The following is a 20,458-nucleotide window of genomic DNA, read 5'->3' on the forward strand; positions in this document are numbered from 1 at the left end:
TAAAGCAGACCGCTGATACAAATGATGTCATGCATGATACACAACCACACGCCCACCTGCCAATGTTACTGAACAGCAGGCAGGTGTCCAGATACTAAATAAGCAGGAGCATCTGCCATTGATGGAACGTTGAACTGCATACCATGTGTTCTATTATGTTCAAATCCAGTTAACGAGGGGGTCAAACGCACGGCTATGCTCCTACTCCAGCCATAATTTGGTGGCTATGGACCTAGGCCTTTTCCAGTCATCTTGTTCACAGTGGTGGTGTTCATGAGCTCAGGCGATGCATAGAGCCTTGTGCTGTGGTGTCAGCAATGGGACCCAAGTGGGCCATCAGCTCCTGTACCCCATAGAAGAAAGGAAGTATTGCACTGTTTGATCTCTGATGTCTGCAGCAATGTGGCACGATGGTTGGATGTTACAATGCATGTCAGACGATGCTGTCCACCATTGTCTAGAGTTTCCTTCTGCCACAGCGGTGTCACATGCTGGAGGTCTTCCCTGATGATGTGTAGTCGCTGTACATCCTTGAAATTGCACGTAAAAAAAAAAAAATTTGCGCTCATTTTGGAGACTGAGTGCCCATCTCTTTGGCACCTACTATCAAGCCTCGCTCAAAGTCGCATTGATCGTGGTACGTTGCAATCTACACAGCAAATTATAGGACAAAGAATTGCAGAGCTGTCTGTCAGAGCGCTCTCTTTTTCTCTCTCTCTCTCTCTCTTCCTCTCTCTTCTTGCCAACACTGCAGTAGGAGTTTTCTGTTTATAAAGGGTATATTTTCTTACTCCTGCAGAGAACATTGATGTCCAGGATTTAGGTCACCACATAAAGCATTTTCAGTTGTTAAAAGCACACATGAAAGGAAATGACAATCCTAAACCCATCATGTCACTGCATTTCTTTGCTTTGTGCTGCACAGATAACTTGGTTTTAAATTTCGTTTAAGTTTCAGTTTATCAAATGCTAACGAGCGCTGCAGAAGGGGTCAGCTTGTGTATATCAAGGTCTTGTAAGGTTTCCTCATTAGTATTATGCTGTGTGCACACTATGCAATATGGTGTTCAGTCAGTCGACAAACAACATATCGCATAGTGCATCGGCGCGTGTGTATAGACCATATGTCTGTGAACGACATCATTAAGAGTTTGGGGTCTAATTACTAAGCAGTGTTAGGAGACAGAGTGAAAAGTGATAAGTCTGTGATAAGGTGCCAGCCAATCAGCTCCCAACTGTCATTTTTCAAGCCTGTGAGATGACAGTTGGGAGCTGATTGGCTGGCACCTTATCACAGACTTATCACTTTTCACTCTGTCTCCTAACACTGCTTAGTAAATAGACCCCTTTATCGCATCTGTCCTACAGCTAATGCCGATATACCTTGCAGATATATCGGCAAATCTGGCTGTGCTAACAGGCGACCTGCCCCCAGCCTATACACTTGCTTCAGGGACCGCCGGTAACTGACATCTCAACTGTGCGGGCAAATTTATATGTGATTTCAGCGCAGACACTTCGAGTGGCAGATTGGTAAGTGTGTATTGTATTACCGATCGGCCGCTTGGTCTGCAGATCCCTGGGTCAGCGGATATGTCACCGAGGTGTGTGCCCAGCATTAGTTTAAACAACAACAAAGCTAAAATGGCTGATTTCCTATTTTCATTGTATTGAAATTCTAGAGTAGCAATACAAAGAGGCCTATCCCGACACCCCACCTTTGTAAAGTTCAGATGTTGGGGCCAATTGCAAGGATTATGGATCCTACCCACAAGGGTACCAGATGAGGAAGCCATCTTGAGTGCACTACAAAAATGACCCTAGGCGGAATAGGCAATGTCTGGACGAGATGACACATAATGAGTACTGTAAGCTGCAGAATACTAAAGTGACATACACAATCCTTACAGAATCATCAGATCCATGCATGATTTATTCATATAGCGACACCAATTACACAGCACTGTACAGAGAATACTTCACATTCATTCGCAACATACGTGCCCGAACACTAGGGGTAAATGTAGCCAGCAACCAATTAACGTACCAGTATTTTTGTTGGAATGTGGGAGGAAGCCCTCAAGCACGGGGAGTATGTACAAACCCCACACAGAGAGAGCTCAGGTTGGGAATCGAACTCATGACCACAGTGCTGTAAGGCAGCAATATTAGCCACTGTGCTGCCTGCACACAGGGCCGTAGAGAACCAGCCCCGGGTCCCGTTACTATCGGGGACGTAGCCTAATCGCAGGAGGTGTGGCCACAACCCCTTAGAAAAAAAAGAAAACCCGTCACTGCGCGCTGAGGAGGTGGGAGCTGTGAGCCCCTCAGCCAGCCAGAGATCCTGGAGGGGGGGGCGCTATCAGTGTGATTGCTCCCCCCACAGGCAGAGGAGAATGCCGCTGCTGCTCAGAGGCAGCAGATTTCCTGGTCCCACTGCAGCCCAGCACACAGCAGCGTGTGCTGGGCTGCTGACGGGTAAGAGGGAGGTGGGGGGTGGCGTCGGACCCGGGCTCCCACCAGGACCCCCCAAGAAATTTACTGAGAGAGAGCTCCTCCAGAATCCTCCACGGCATTGGCTGCCGCACATGCGCAGCAGTCCCATTAGAGGAGTGAAGAGACCGCTAGTGCGGGCACAGCGCAGGGACGGGCTCCTTTCTGAATCCCAGTCTCTGCTTGTGCTATTTGATACAGTCCAGCAGTATATTCGCATACTGCAATGTGATCATGAGCGCTAATATCATGCCCAGATTGCATTGAGTATGTGATTATTGATAAATGGGCCCTTAATTCAGGCCACCTACTCTACAATCCAATCATTCATGGAAAAGCACAAGAAAATTAGCAACTGCCTTTATATACCCATGTTACAAACATGTTCCAACTTCTTTTTTTGGAGTTTGTGCTATACTTTTCCCCCTCCGTGTGACTTTTTTTTTGTAGTACCCCCATTGCTTTCTTCTTTCACCCTCAAGCGCCTGCTAAATCAACACTTCCTCCCATCTACACAAGTTCCTGTTGCCTCAGCACCTCATCCCCACCAACACACAGGCTCTTTGGCCCAGCCCACCCTCCCTTCATGAGTGCCTCTTTACTAAGGGCCTGATTCAGAGTTGGGAATAGAGTAAGAAAGAGCAAGTAACTGTACATGTTGGTGAAAACCATGCTGTGCTGCAGGTGGGGGAGATTTCAAATGTTCAGCGAGAGTTATGCTGGGTACGCATTAACCGATAGTTTGAATGATTTGGCCGATTTTGATGCATCTGAAGGACAAATCGTCCATAGTGTACACACTATCGCCATGCCGATGCGCGCTCCCGCGTCTCGTCCTTCGCATCCTCAGATCTTTTGTACATGCAGAAAGATCTGAGGATGTCACTAGCGCTACAATGTTGCCGTGATCAGCAAGTGTGTATGTGCTTGCCGATGCCGGCACCGCCACCGAGTCCCTTGCGAACGATGTCATGCTGGGTACAGATTGTCAAGGGGTGTGTCCACACTGATATCTATATTGCAGTGTAAAAATAAAGCTGTCCAGCATTTGTGGGCTACATGCAAAGGCAGCCAGTATTTACCCCACATGCAAAACAATGCACCCCTTGCATTGCAACATGGTTTGTCCAGGTGCACAGTTACCTGTCTATTCCCAGCCCTGATTCGGGCCCTCAGTTCCACATTATGCCTGTAAAGAGTTACTGTGGATTCCACACTGAGTAACCACAGATTTTTACATGTTGTTCTTTATCAATTTAAGAAAGTGCTTATTTAATTAAAATGTAAGTTTGAGTCCACATTGAATCTGTTTCATGTACTGCACCCACCATTTACCTGTAACATGGAGTTTTGGGCATCACCGACTACAAAGGAGGGTAAGTGGGAGGCACATATAGAAACCGTTGTAATTCCTACACCGTTCACCTGATTTGGATGTAATTACCCTCAAATTAAATCTGAAAGTCTGCAGTTAAAGCACATCTTGTTTGTTTCATTTCAAAGCCATTGTGGTGGTGACTAGAGGCCAAAATCGGAAAATTCTGTCAATGTTCCAATATTTAAGCCCCTGACTGTACGTTTATGATAAGTTAAAGAAATCACTAAAACCAACTGGAGAAGACATTACAATTAGTGGAGAATTCACTGCGATCCAATTTTGTTTCTCTTATGTTAAACCTCATATCTAACACAATCACTATTGTTATATAAAAACTAGTTTTGTGCTTCAATCTGAAAGACCAGACGACAGTAGGAATTGTTCTATAGCTGTGCACTCTGTAACTTCGCCCACTCTGTAATAGTTTAGAGACTGTAAATGACAGCTTGCAGAATGTGTAGGTCAGACAATGCACAGATTATAAACCACTCAGCTCCCATTTGTGCTGCCCCTATGGTGAACCCAACCTCCTGTGCTGCCCATTACTTTTCAGAACATAACTACAGAAAGATTATCGTGAATTACGGTTATTGTAAAGTGTTCCATGTGACGCCAGCAGCTATATTCAGCAATTACATTTCCATATCTATACTGGGCATGGATTGTTGCGGGATGGAAATGACACCGGGTAAGAGCTGAAAAATGTCACCTAATTGTTTGGAAAGATTTGGATCTGCCATTACTGTGGCACCCTTAGGTCTGCAGGTACAATATGCAGGATACAGCTGTTGAATAATAAATAAAGGTGTCTGCCAGCATTAAAGCGTGTACATGTAGCCAGGTGCCAACTGTTATAGATTTTACACCTGAGAACTTTTATTTTGTTAAGTCATTATTTTATTCAAACTTTAAATGTTAAGCATTACTGGGCCTGATTCAGATTGTGGACACTGATGATATTTACGCAGGTGAGTGTTTATCGGTCGTCTGCGCTTGCGTCACGGTTGCACTGCGCATGCGCCAAGGGTTCCTTTATACTGCTCGCAGTGGGGATTTAATCGTAAAGTGATTGACATTTAGGGACCGTTTGGGGGGGCAGATACGGGGAGTGGTGACAAAAATGCAGACGTGTCTTGACCATTTTTGTGGCGTGTATTAGCCTGCATCTGCGATCCCATAGGCAGAAACTGGCGTCGGCGTCTCCATTCTCTCTGCCATTCTGCGTGACCGCAGGACTACTCAGATGGTTGATTATCGAAAGATTTGCGCCCACCGCTGCGTAGCACTTGCTTGGATCTGCGACTCCGCCTCTTGGGCGTCATAATACATTTCCAGGCGCCCCGTTGCATTGGCATTTTCTTATGGCATCTGCGTACAAAATTGCATCCACATCTGAATCATGCCCACTGTTAACCTGGATTGTTTATCTAATAGTTAATACCATGGAAGAGGGTCTTGAAGATGGATGTTAACGGAAATATGGCAGCATGTATTGAGTGACTTCTGAATTACTTTTTGTTAACGTTAGTAGAAGAGATGGCCCATGCTTTTGAGAGTTTACAAGCTATCATTTGGCTTTCTCCTACTTTATCCACCTGTGTGCCCTTGTATCATGGCTCTTACATCTTCTGTACAATACTTGTTTGCTATATACCTTCCCTGTTATGTCTTAGGTATGGTTTTATGCTTCAACTCTTGCTTTTTAAATATATACTTCTTGAATGTCTGTTGGCTCTCTGTCTTATAATAGGCTCTACTTGACCACTGTCTGTTGTTGCGGAGTTTTGTGGCACCATTTAAATAAACAATAATCATCATAATTAAGCAGGGCCTTGGAAATACATTATATAGAGAAGATCATACAAATCTGGAACTATAACACACACACTGTTTCTTTCCTTTTTCAAAAAATACTCCAATTCATAGTTGAACATGTTTTTGGAACCTCATACCTTTCAAAATAATGATAGAACAAGCCTGCAAACACATTTGTTGCAAAGCCTGAATATCCCTGCTATATTTTTGTACTTCAGTAATTATATCACCATACTCAGGGGCGTATCTACCCATTGGCCAGGATGGCACTCGCCGGGGGCGCCCTTCAGCAGTGCCTCCAGCAGCCAATAGGTGGACTAGCCTGGAGGCTTGAACTAGCCCCGCTAGTACCCTCAGGCCCCATAAGTGTAGCGGTCTGCCCCTACACAGTAACAAACACACAGCAGACACTCTCATTGACTGCTGCGTCCACGGAGGGAGTCGGCTGGAGCTCACTCATGAGCTCCGCTTCCGGCTCCCCCCCCCCGCAGCGAGTGATGGGAGAGACGTCATGATGTCTCTCACATCCCATAGTGCAGAGCGAGAGTGGGCCCGGAGGAGTGGACAGCGGCGGCCGTCGGCAGGAATGGGGATCAGGTACGTTGCTTTTTTTTTTTCCTGTGTGTTTTTTTTTTTTCTGGCACACTACAGGGGGGCACTGTATAGGGGGTGGCCATTAATGAGGGCACATGGGGATGGGCGCAACTGGGAGCACTATATTGTGGGTGCTACTACTGGGGGCACGTTATGGGGTGGTGGCTGCTACTGGGGGTCCTGTATAGGGGGGACTACTACTGGGGGTCCTGTATAGGGGGGACTACTACTGGGGCCCTGTATAGGGGGGGGACTACTACTGGGGGCACTGCATAGGGTGGACTACTACTGGGGGCACTGCATAGAGGGGACTACTACTGGGGGCACTGCATAGGGTGGACTACTACTGGGGGGGCACTGCATAGGGTGAACTACTACTGGGGGCACTGCATAGGGTGGACTACTACTGGGGGGCACTGCATAGGGTGAACTACTACTGGGGGCACTGCATAGGGTGGACTACTACTGGGGGCACTGCATAGAGGGGACTACTACTGGGGGCACTGCATAGAGGGGACTACTACTGGGGACACTGCATAGGGTGGACTACTACTGGGGGCACTGCATAGAGGGGACTACTACTGGGGACACTGCATAGGGTGGACTACTACTGGGGGCACTGCATTGAGGGGGCTACTACTGGGGGCACTGCATAGGGGGGACTACTACTGGGGGCACTGCATAGAGGGGACTACTACTGGGGGCACTGCATAGAGGGGACTACTACTGGGGGGCACTGCATAAGGTGGACTACTACTGGGGGCACTGCATAGGGTGTACTGCTAGGGGCACTGCATAAAGGGGACTACTACTGGGGGCACTGCATAGAGGGGACTACTACTGGGGACACTGCATAGGGTGGACTACTACTGGGGGCACTGCATTGAGGGGGCTACTACTGGGGGCACTGCATAGGGGGGACTACTACTGGGGGCACTGCATAGAGGGGACTACTACTGGGGGCACTGCATAAGGTGGACTACTACTGGGGGCACTGCATAAAGGGGACTACTACTGGGGGCACTGCATAGGGTGGACTACTACTGGGGCACTTCCTGAAATTATGGGGGGGAGGGGGGCACCGGTCCATTACCTTGCCAGGGGCGTTCAGATCCCTAGATATACCCCTGACCACACTAAAAAAAAAAAAAAAAAAAGTACACTGTGCTTGTCACATTTACCAGCATATTGTATTAATCCCATGTGTAGCATCTTGCTACTAAGTATAATGAGCCAATCTGTGTATCTGCATCAGGCATTTTATTCTGTGCTGCATCTCACACATTTATGCTGAAACTACCAGCGCTCACATATATACAGCTTGTATATGATTTCATTCTACTATGATAGAAAAGTTTTCTTACTATGGGATAGATGTATCAAAGCTTGGAGAGAGAAAGTACCAACCAATCAGCTCCTGTCATTTTTCAAACATTTTCCCCATACACACTATACAATCCTTGCTAATGACTGAACGATATATATTGTATTGTTTCTTTATATACACTTTATACGAATTTATACATCAGGACGTCTAGTTGACCATACACACTAGACGATGTACACCTTATCACTAGCGTTATCGTCAGGTCTGATGTGCAGCGCGCCAACCCTGACGACTTCACTAGCGACCGCAGGCACCCGCATATTGAGCTTCCGCAATGAGCGATGTACCCAGCTTTACTGTCATTACAAAACTGCCAATCGGCCCGACATCGCTCCAGTGTGTACCCAGCTTTAGGAACTGATTGGTTGGTACTTTATTATATTTAATATGGTTGATTTTAACCAATTTAAAATCGATCACCATCGATGTTGTGTTTCTGGGGCTAAATCACATATTTACTAACAGACAAATGTTTGATTTGTTTTTTGTTTTTTTTTGTTTTTTATTTTTAAAGTATTCCTAAATACGTAATTTAGCACCAGAAACAGAACATCGATGTTGATCGATTAAAGTTGCCCTTTATTGAATATACCTCTGTCTCTCTCCAAGCTTTGATAAATCAGCACTTCTTTTTGGCAAAATAAGCAAGGTTTCTGCATACTCTCTGTATTGTTCCTGACATCACTACACTCCCTAATATTTCCAGCTTTTTTCCAACTGGAGCATTAAAAGTAGAACTGTGTTCTCTGTATATGTATTGTGTTAATACTACAATATGTTAGACGTAATGGTAACACAAAAGCTTAAACGTGGCTATATGCAAATAAAGGTTTGTGCATTTGTGACATTTATATTTAATATATGTAACACAAAGCACATTTCATATTGATATCCTGAGTGCATTCTGCAGACAAATTCTTTAGCGGTAATATCACAACCTAATATCACAATTGACCACAGTTTTGGAATGTGTGCCAATCATTTGCCAGCTGTTCGCACATGTGGACATAATTGTGTGACACTGGGCGGTTCCTCCTTACTTCCTATTTCTCAGTGCTCCAGTATAGAATTCTGCTAGAACCAATTGCTAGAACCATAAGGACCTGTGCGGTGGATTAATTGATTCAGGAGAACGCACTACGGTTATGAAATTCATTAATACACGGCGCAATTAGAACATGGCGTACCAGCCATTTAAAATATGTAAGCATGTCTTCTTGTTTCCTTATAAGGTTGTGAAAATATACATGACTTCATGTGGTTAGCACTGCATTGGTTCCTTCATATGGACAAGCACTTTCCCTTTCGCAACAAAACAAAGTTTTACAGCTGCCATAAAATTATGTTTTTCTTTGTTTTGTTTTTTCTACTAGACCCTCTGCGGTGCGCACACCAGCCGTAATTACTAACACAATGCAGGAAATCTTCCACAGCACTAAATTCTCTCAAATTACTTGGCAGAATCAAATTAATGTCTACATGGATCAAGCACAAGAGGGGGGAGACTATGGCGTTGCTCCCCCCTCTCTCTCTCTCCTAGCAATGCAGCGGGTGAGAAGCAGACGGAGTCTGGCACTGGAGCCCCTGCCGGTGATCCTAGCCAGACACTTAAGGACGCAGTACTCTGCAAAGTATCATTATCACCTCTAAAACTAAGTGGTGCTTGGTCAGTGTAGAGCGAAAAAATGTGTAATTTGAGTACTTAGCGGACAATGGACATAGATTGCTATAGTAATTTACTCTGAAATGGAGATTTACTGTAATGCTTTCTCTGCTTCAGTCAAATTAGTTAAGCTCTTGCCATTTTATTTGCTTGTACAGAGTATCAGGTCTCAGAAGAGTGTGTTTAAAGGTACACACTATTAGCAGCTGTTGCCTGCTTTAATACATAGCTTATAACGAGGCTGACCAGTCGCCTGCTGACCAGCACACACATTATTATTATAATAATTTGTATTATTAGGCCAGATTTAGTAGTTGACATCATTCCAACTATGGGCTACAAAATCTGGTTTAATTTACTGGACATGATTAGTAAACAAAGTGTAATTCTAAGATGTGTAATTTACACTTGCGTTCCCCTTAGACGGGCAAGCACAAGGTACCTACATTGTTTAGAGGTAACCGTACCTCCAGATACGCCTCCTAGAAGGTATTGGTGTCCTATGGCTTGCTGTAAAGCTACGCCCGCCTCTAAATACGACACATTATTTTAAGTATTTATTTATTTTTATTTATTAACAGTTTCTTATATAGCGCAGCATATTCCGTTGCCCTTTACAATTATAAACATTAATTGAACAAAACTGGGTAATAACAGACAGATATATAGGTATGATGTCCCTGCTCGCAAGCTTACAATACCCTCCATTGCTAGGAACAGCATACATGAATGTTAGAAAATAAGGACGCATAAAGTGCAAACAATGCATTGCCCCAAAATAGGTAGATTACCAGACTATAGATGGAATGTTTTTTGTTGTTGCGCCATGACCAAATACAATGAGTTTCCTTATGACCAGTAATATAATAGTTAAAACAATAAGGAGGCACCCAATTACAGAGCAGAGGTGGGAAAAAGAGAAATCGCAAACCAAGGTGCGGAATCTATAGCAACACTCCTGGGCACCGTAAATGTAACTACTATTGGCTGGTGAAACTCTTTTGAGGGGGGCGTAATGACATCCAAGACGAAATGGCAGAAAGACATTTACCAACGCGGGCCAACACGGATGGTGAGCGGATAGGTAGATTTGGGTGTCCTCTACATACAGAAGATACTGAATGTGAAACAGCTGATTAGTTTGCACAAGACACGTTTAGTGAAGAGCAGAGGACATTGGTGGTACTTTAAGTGATCGAGGAAGACAATAGAAAATGGACCCAGAGAAACTAGCATTTGAAAGAGCAATTTGATAAGTAGGATGAGAACCAGGATAGGACAGTGTCCTGGATACATAGAGATTGGAATGTTTTTTGTATGAGAAGAGAATGGTCAACTGTGTCAAATGCAGCAAAGAGTTCCAGGAGGATTAGAAGTAAGCAATGCCTTTTTAGACTTCATTCACTAGTCAGTGCAGTTTCTGTGGAGTGTTGGGAACTGAAGCCTGACTGAAGTGGGTCCAATAAGTTGTGTAAGACGGGTGTAGGCAAGTCCCTCAAGAAGCTTGGAGGGGCATGGGAGCTGAGAGATGGGACATTAATATTAGAGAGAGTCTAAGGTCCGAATTGCATTTTTTTTGTTCAGAATAGGAGTAACCACTGCATGCTTGAATAACGATGGAACGATACCAGTCGAGAGAGAGAGATTACAGATTTTAGTCAAGGTTGGGATGAACACATGAGAGGGAGCTCTACTGATTTGGGAAAGTATATGATCAAGAGGAGAGGCAGTCGAGTAGGAAGACGAGAAGAGAGTAGATACTTGATGTATGATCAATTTAAGAGACTGTCCAGGGAAGGAATTGAGCAGGGTGTTGGCTAACAAAGAGCATGCCATTTCATGTTGGATCTGATAATGGGCACTGATAGTAGCCGGTGGGTTGGATCAGGGAGGTGTGGGAAGAAATTTACATGTGTTAAAAGGGCTTTAGGGGTTAGAAGCTTGATCAGTGTTGAGAGATTGAAAATAGGTTATGGACATTGCTAAACAAACACTTCTATAGAAGTGGTAGATCTTATATGTGACTAAGTCATTAGGAGCACAAAATTGACTCCACTGATGGTCTACTTTCGTGAGTTTTGGTAGGAGTCTTGTTACTCTAGAATACCATAGTTGACATCTAAATGTGGGTTTCTGTGTACAACTGTCCTGTTTTTACAAACTCCAGCTACCACTTAATTGGACAACCAACGTAATATAGATGACCTCATCTGAGATTAGATTTAGAAAGGTGTTCAACAACCTTGAAGAACATCGATCTTCAACTAGTTTCTGTCAGTCCAGATAAACAGTGATCTGACTAATTTATTAGTCTATTGTGTGTCTCTGACAAACAGGCTAATACTGAATTAGCAGAAATGGTGATCTAGTCATCACGTAGACACGCTGTGAGATTATCATATCTTCCTAAATGTAGTGTATAGATTTAGTAAATAAAAGCCTCTGTCCTATTAATGCTTATCTTATCCGCCCTCACCTTCTTGTAATCTATTCTGCTAACCCTCAGTCAATCATTTGCTCCAGTTTCCCCGATAAAACCTTATAGATGGTTATATTATTGACACACTGTCGCAGTTATCTTTATTGCTTGCTTGTACACTCCTTCTAGTAACATTATTACAGCAAAGAGCAGTCAAGGCCAGTGCTCAGATAGCCATTAGGTCATCTCTTCCTTTCCTGTACTTACAATACTAGGTGGGTCCTCTTAATTAAAAAGAAAAAAAAAAGTTTACAGGATTTTTTTCACTTCGTTTTTTCTCTAACCGACCATTTCCTCCATTCTTCTTTTTTTCAATAAACGTATCAAATGTTCTCTTTATTATACAACAGCGCATTCACAAATCTGTGTGTTTTGGCTCCAATTGTTAACAGTACTTCACATATTGGGACTTTTAAGACTTTCTATTTTAATTTTGCTTTGCATTGTGCTAGTTCTGTTTTGCAGTCTGGATGTCTTGATTCTAGTTTTGACAATTTTAGTGTGGGGTTCTTTTTTTTTTCCATGTGTTAGGCCATAACAAGGCAGTTACATTTCTACAATGGAACCTTCTGTCAGTTATGTTGATATATGTCTAAATGCTCCTTTCTATAGCCAGGTGTCAGTAGTATCATCTGATCTGGGCACTATATACTGTCACGGTCACCATGGAGAAACATAGCCTATTCTTTCACGGATAAGTGATTAGATAATTATTTTGTTCAATTCAAAACAGATTTACTCATTAATTCTTATTTTTGCAGAGCTTTGTAGCTGGGATAGCTGCACTTAGTTCTTCTCCTCTCTGGATCCCTACGTGGGCCTACCAGAACTTCCACATTACAGTTAATTGTGTAGAGCTTTGACTAGTCCATATTTGCCAACTGTCTCTAATTTCTTATGTCTCATTCCGGACACGAGGATTGCGGCTGTGTCAAAGTTTATGGAAAAGAGTCCTAGACTGCACACCGTGAATATATATAATGGGAGGTGCTCACTGTTGAGACTGCTAATGCAGACACACAAAAAATACAAATTACAGGTGCACATCTCCAAATGACTATATATAAATACATTTTGCAATAAATAGAGGTTTTTGGCATAATAATGGCCAAGGTTATGGGCCTACCCACCATATCCAGGTAACCTCTGTAGGGTAGGTCCCTATCATACTGGGGTTCAAATCCAGGGCGCAGAACACCCCCAAACCAGCTCAGCTGAGCCACCCCAGGGCATCGCTCTGAGAAAGGTGAAGTGTAAAATAAGATGGATAAGAGCAGCTACAGCTGCATGTATAAAGTAGAAAAGTGAAATACGTACAGTCAGGTGCATAAATATTGGGGCATTGACAGAATTTTTATATTTTGGCCTCTATTCACCACCACAATGGCTTTGAAATGAAACAAACAAGATGTGCTTTAACTGCAGACTTTCAGATTTAATTTGAGGGTAATTACATCCAAATCAGGTGAACGGTGTAGGAATTACAATGGTTTCTATATGTGCCTCCCACTTTTTAAGGGGCCAAAAGTAATGGGACTATCAACTCAAAAGCTATTTCATGGACCGGTGTGGGCTATTCCCTCGTTATTTCATTACTTCCTGCTTAATTGAGACCTTTTACCTGCTCAATTAAGCAGGTAAAAGGGCTGGAGTTGATTCTAGGTGTGACATTTGCATTTGAAATCAGTTGCTGTCGACTCTCAATATGAGATCCAAAGAGCTGTCACTATCAGTGAAGCAAGCCATCATTAGGCTGAAAAATCAAAATAAACCCATCAGAGAGATAGCAAAAACATTAGGTGTGGCCAAATCAACTGTTTAGAACATTCTTAAAAAGAAAGAATGCACCGGAGAGCTCAGCAACACCAAAAGACTCGGAAGACCACGGAAAACAACTGTGGTGGATGACAGAAGAATTATTTCCCTGGTGAAGAAAAACCCCTTCACAACAGTTGGCCAAATCAAGAACACTCTCCAGGAGGTAGGTGTATATGTGTCAAAGTCAACAATCAAGAGAAGACTTCACAAGAGTGAATATAGAGGTTCACCACAAGATGTAAACCATTGGTGAGCCTCAAAAACAGGAAGACCAGATTAGAGTTTGCCAAACAACATCTAAAAAAGCCATTACAGTTCTGGAACAACAACCTATGGACAGATGAGACAAAGATTAACTTGTACCAGAGTGATGGGAAGAGAAGAGTATGGAGAAGGAAAGGGACTGCTCATGATCCAAAACATACCACCTCATCAGTGAAGCATGGTGGTGGTAGTGTCATGGCGTGGGCATGTATGGCTGCCAATGGAACTGGTTCCCTTGTATTTATTGATGATGTGACTGCTGACAAAAGCAGCAGAATGAATTCTGAAGTGTTTTGGGCAATATTATATGCTCATATTCAGTCAAATGCTTCAGAACTCATTGGACGGCGCTTCACAGTGCAGATGAACAATGACCCGAAGCATACTGCAAAAGCAACCAAAGAGTTTTTTAAGGCTAAAAAGTGGAATGTTATGCAATGGCCAAGACAATCCCCTGACCTGAATCCGATTGAGCATGCATTTCACTTGATGAAGACAAAACTGAAGGGAAAATGCCCCAAGAAGAGGCAGGAACTGAAGACATTTGCAGTAGAGGCCTGGCAGAGCATTATTATTATTATTATTATTATTAAAAAGTGAAAGTTTGATTTAGGATTGTTTAGTTTTTCCCATTACTTTTGGCCCCTTAAAAAGTGGGAGGCACATATAGAAACCGTTGTAATTCCTACACCGTTCACCTGATTTGGATGTAACTAACCCTCAAATTAAATCTGAAAGTTTGCAGTTAAAGCACATCTTATTTGTTTAATTTCAAAGCCATTGTGGTGGTGAATAGAGGCCAAAATATTAAAATTCTATCAATGTCCCAATATTTATGCACCGGACTGTATATAATAAACAGTAAAAGTGTTAAAATGTGCAAAAAAGGAAAAATGTGTTACAATGGGATGCCCTGAAGCAGCCCAACCAAAGCAATCCAGGGGACACACGCCCCAAAAATCAATCCAAAGCTGCACTACAGTATATCATTTTTAGGACTTACCTATATTGTGCCTTGTACAAGTGTGCATTCGCAATGCCAGACTCCATGCTTTAAACCAATGGGTGAGGGGTGCTAGTCCAGGCTGGAGGTGTCTCATTCCTTCAGGTGTGCAAAGAAGCACACTGCTTAGAGTATATGGGTAAGAGTCCTAGACTGCACACCCTGAATATATATAATGGGAGGTGCTACCTGTTGAGACTATTATTGCAGGCACAGAAACAGACGCTGTGTCAAAGTTGTCAATAATACCCCTTTTACACCAAACTAAAAATTCTGGGTTGATGTGCATCAACCCTGGATTTTTGTCTGTGTAAATGGATCCACCCAGGTCCAGGGACCCGGGGATCCAACTCGGGTACTTTGCAGGGTTGGCCGCGGGCCGTTCCCGTGGCACCCTGCAGTGTAGACTGCATGATTCGGGGCACGCTGATTGATTGGATCATTAAGGAGATGTGACCACAGTTACCGTGTGAGATGACATTGAACAGTTATCTTGCCACTGCGGCTGAGGAGCTGGATCTGCCTTATATGGTCAGCTTTAAATTGTAAAGTCATTTGGCCAAAGCCACCATTCCCTTCTGTTTCATGTCCTTGTATGTAATTTGTAATACCATCCTCGTAATGTACATAGATGTGTAATAGCCTGGTGCTTTATAAAGAAAAATATAAAAATTAATGTTAAACATTAACAAAGATCCCTGTGTTTAAGTCTCAAGCCCAGAGGTCCTGGTGCCATGGCCTAGCAACAGTCCCAGCAATGCTCTACATTTGAAGCCACTAGATTACTTTTTAAATTCTGGGTTTATTTGTGTTTTAAATATATATATCAATGTATAAATAATATACATCTTTTTTTGTATGCTCGATTTAATTGCAGTAGCACAAACGGTTTAAAGGCTCATACACACTAGATGATGTGTGTGATGAGCGATATTGGATGCATATACACACTTGCCGATGTCGGCCACGACAAACGATGGTGGGGGGGGGGGAGCAGGGCCATGATGCATTTGGTAGCATGGCATCGTTAACAATATCCCCAGATTGCGCTGCATGTTCAGCCAACTGAGGATATTCTTAATGAACATCGGGAGCTTGCATCGTTGACTGCATACACACTGGATGATATGTCATTGAATGATATGTACTCCCCCTTCCCACCCCGTGGAAGTGCCCCCTAACTTAATCTGTGCCTACCTTTGATGGTTTGCAGATCCACCTGCAAATGTGTGTGGTGGAAACGGGGTAAAGCCACTTCAAAGACCAAATTCCTTTTCTTTAGGATCAACTTTTTAATTTCCACTTCTCAGTATTAGTTATCCTAAAAAGTTAGGGGGCAGCAGGGCTCTCTTTATTATGTGTCACTTTTGTGTGTTCCATTGTTTGTATTGCACTAATCACAGAAATTAGTTTTTCTCATTAGTATCACTGGAAGGTACAAAAAGTGTCCAACTAAGAGTATAGAAGAGACCATGGGATAAATTTACTAAGGAACGATTTTCAGTTCCATTCTATTTTGTGGTGATTTTGACAATCAGGTATTTACTAAAATCAAAACAGACTCAAAATCCACAGAAATTTGACATCACGAACAAATAGAACTTCAAACAGACCATCGGGACATCTCCAATAGCCATCAGTAGAAAAAGCTTATTTAGTAACAGTCCATTTGAAAATAGACCAAAAGTCGACCCAAAATCACCATTTTCAATAGAACCTTCAGAAACCATTCTATTTGATGATAAATCATGCAGAATTACCTGAAAATTCACTATGATGGAAAAAAAAAAACATGGTAGAGAAGCATGTGGGGCACTTTCGCTGTATAAATAAGGCATTTAAAGGAATAGCAATGGCAGTTAAAAAAAATTGTGGATATGCAAATTAGCACTGGGCTGAAGATGTTTGTGGGTAATACAGGGCATGTGACATGTTTTGGCCAATAGGATTGCTTTTGTATAATTTTGCATATTTGGGATCGATTTGGGGTTTTATTGAGGGTAAATAAAACACATTTAGAACTTCAAATAGAAACCAATGCACATTCGAAATCAGAATGGAATTCAAAATCAACTGTTGTGGATGTTGGCAGTGGCGTCCCTCCCTACGGTGACACCCGGTGCGGGGAGGGACGCCATGCGCGCGGCACCTGCCGAAATGGGGGCGTGGTCTTCGGGAGGGTGTGTGTCGGGGGCGTGGCCTCGCATGTCGGGCCTTCGGGAGGGGCGTGGCTTCGTGGCGCGAACCCGGCCCGTGGCCGTGGTAAACAAAATGATACATTAGGTATCAATGGGGTCACGGTGGTGCCGGCGGGGGGTGCAGGAGGTGCGGGCATGGGCAGTGCCGGCTCCCTCACTGACAGGAGCCGAGTGCTGCACTTAATGCTATAGTGTAGCACCCGGCTCCTGTCACTGAGGGGGATCCTGCACCTTGGTGTCACCCCTCGGCGGGTGACACCCGGGTGCGGGCCGCACCCCCCGCACCCGCCTTGTGACGCCACTGGATGTTGGTTCTATTTTAGTGGATTTTAAATGCAGCCAAAATCGACTTTTAGTAAATTTAACCCCCAATGTCCATTACCTGAGTGGACTTCCAGCTAGAAAAAGGTTGTTTACCATCCTTTTTATTAAAATGATCTTATCCAGCATATACTGCACCTTGCCTGACCTATACCTATATTTCTGCATTCACTCAGAAGCCTGTTTATGTGTTTCTACATTACAGCTTATTGCATTTGTTCAGGAACACACGGGTGACTAACATAAGCTTTCACACTGCATTTCAGTAACTGAGGCTTATGTGTCAGGGTGTGAGAGACGTTTGCATGCAACAGCGCAGGAATCAGTGATGCCTATGAGATAACAATCACCCTGTGCACATGGGTCAGAATTGCAGTAAAGACCTTACATTACTATTATTACTACTGTTATTTATATAGCGCATATATATCCTGCAGCACTTTATAGAGGATATTTGACCATTTACATCAGTCCTTGGCCCGGTGGAGCTTACAGCACCACAGCCGCGATCCCGTAAGCCGGCCAGGTTAGGTACTGAGACACCCACCAACGTCTTTACAAATCCCAGCATATGCGCACAAAGACAGAGCAGGGAACTGAGACCCGGCACCATATTTCTTGTGTATGGGATCGCCGACGCAGGATGTGACACCCCTCGAAACTGTTGCAACACACCCGCATTTTTTGTCAATACTCCCCGTTACCGCCCCCAAACGCTCCGACTGTCCATCACACTGCGAGTAAACACTGCTCAGCTGTGAAAGCATTGGCGTAGCGTCTAAATCTGAATCACGCCCTATATTCCCTGCCACATGTACATGCACACGTAACCTGTACACATTACATGCATGATCAGGTTTCTGCTACACTCAGACTCCTCTCATCTCTGTTTCCCACGTTTGTTTTTAAATCGTAGCTCTTAGTATGTCTAGTATGTTGATGCATTATAAATAAAGAATAATAATGAAATAACAGTGTAATGGACAGACCTGCACAGCACACAAGGAATCTTCTGTGTACCCGAGTCCTAATCTCTGTTGGTGATTAAGGCTTTTGCCGTTTCATGCCTTGTATACATCAGCCCAGCCACTCCGTGCCCTCTGACCCCGATCTCTTATCACTGTATCTCTGAATGTGCCCGGGTCAGCAGGTTTGTTACTCTGATATGTTTATTTGGTCGAAACTGTCTTATTTCATTGCATTGTGGTTTGCTCTTCCCCTTCAGGAGAAGCAGCCCAGCCTTCAAAACAGATGTACGTGACCCTCCCCTCTACAAGTGAGGCCGAGGACAATATCAGATCTACGTTTGTGGAGTCTGATTCCTCTGGTGCTGATACTTTCTGATGAACGACTGTAAAACTGGTCCGCTGGCAGCATCTATTTATGGGGGTCATTTTCTGGTAGACTTCTGTGTGTGGAATATACCCCACATATAACGCGTGTGACAATTCCCAACACTAAACTGAAGGGGATGGAGTTAGGCATGTTAGTAGTTCTCTAGGTATCCCTGGACTTACCTGCTAATTGTGACTGCATATTGGATAAGTCTATCAGGCTAAAGTGCGCTGAAGGATCTATCGATTGATTTTAGTGGTGCCTTATTGGGAGGATTACTTTTAATATTTATGACGACTTTGTGTATGTGTGCAAAAGACCACCGCAAATTCATCTTTTTATGTTTATTGATTTTTACTTGTGTGCTTTGTTTATGAGGTGTAAATATTTTATACTTTTTTGTTTTATAGACTTGTAGAATTTGTACAACTGTACATTAAAAGACGCTGAGATTTTCATGTTTGGATGTTTTTTGTGTGTTTGTACCTATGTATTATTGTGTTAATAAAAAAAAAAATGTATACTGTATATACATGTTCAGATGTGTCCTCATACACCAGGGCATAGCTATAGTAGGTGCAGAGAGTGTGGCTGCTACGAGACCCAGGCCACCTCTGGGGCCCAGCCCTCCACCAAGTTACACTGCCATCTCCTGAGCTCTGGCTTCTCTATACTCACCAGAGTGCTGCTGCAGGGGATCTGGCTGGGCCCAGAGCTGATCTAAGCTACAGCCGTCTCTAGCTGCTGCCTGAATGCATTGTGATGTCACAGTGCTGGTCACAGCCCTATATAAAGGATGACCAGCTACTGGCAGCCATTTTGTGGTGACATTTAGTTCTACATTGATGATCTCTGAGTAGTTCCTGCTTTATTTAGCGACTTTGGATAATGACTACTGATATGGACTTTGGATTACATCTGCCAATAAGGTCCTGAACAGCAACATTTTCAGAAAAAGGATCTGAATAACATCTTCAGGTAAGGACTATATAACACATGGCCTGTCACCCTTACCCCATCAGAAACCTCCCTCTATTTTATCTGCAGTTTTTAATTTAGAAACAATGGATAAAGCAAATTATTCATCTGATATGTAGCTGCATGACTTAATACGGGTACACACTTGTCCAATCCTCCGGGGATCCAACTCCAGACCAGACTGTTTACACAAACCTACTAGAGAACTAGACGCAGATTCTACGCCCAATATATGTCTCCACACCTGGCTAATTTTGGAGCAGATCTCAGATCTGCTGAAACAATCTACTGGAAGTATCTATACATACTCTTCCAATCTTTGGTAGACCAGCTGTCACAGGCAAGGTCATAGCTACAGTAGGAGTAGAGAATGGGGCTGCTACGGGGTCTCTCTCTCTCTCTCTCTCTCTCTCTCTCTCTCTCTCTCTCTCTCTCCCCCTCTCCCTCTCCCTCTCCCTCCTATTTTTTTACGTTTATAATACTTTATGCTATTCACCATTAATTTAATCCTGCATGTCAACAAAGTAGGCAGATAGATAGAAGCAAATATTAAATCATTTATAATCAAAATGGACTAATTGCAAAGTAATTTGTGTGGGGGGTCACTGCAAATAGCCCTTCTTAGCGAGCCAGGTCTTTCACACTCAAAATGTGTCTTATTTGCATAAATAAAACAACTGGAAGCAATAAAACTACACTGCTGACTTACAGCAAATGGACGTTTCCCATCGC

General features: G+C 43.4%; 1 protein-coding gene across 1 annotated transcript in view; it reads left to right on the plus strand.

The window, feature by feature from the left end:
- The window catches only part of KIAA0586 (KIAA0586 ortholog), a 150,923-nt gene extending 131,730 nt beyond the window's left edge, over positions 1–19,193 (plus strand). The window contains exon 32 of the mRNA XM_088473708.1: positions 18,639–19,193. Within this exon, the coding sequence (XP_088329834.1) occupies positions 18,639–18,757 (119 nt within the window). The 3' untranslated portion in view covers positions 18,758–19,193. The remainder of the gene's footprint in view (positions 1–18,638) is intronic.
- The last annotated feature ends 1,265 nt before the right edge of the window (positions 19,194–20,458 follow it).

This window comes from Taudactylus pleione, unplaced genomic scaffold (assembly GCF_031769625.1).
Source record: "Taudactylus pleione unplaced genomic scaffold, aTauple2 ptg000139l, whole genome shotgun sequence".
Taxonomy (NCBI): domain Eukaryota; kingdom Metazoa; phylum Chordata; class Amphibia; order Anura; family Myobatrachidae; genus Taudactylus; species Taudactylus pleione.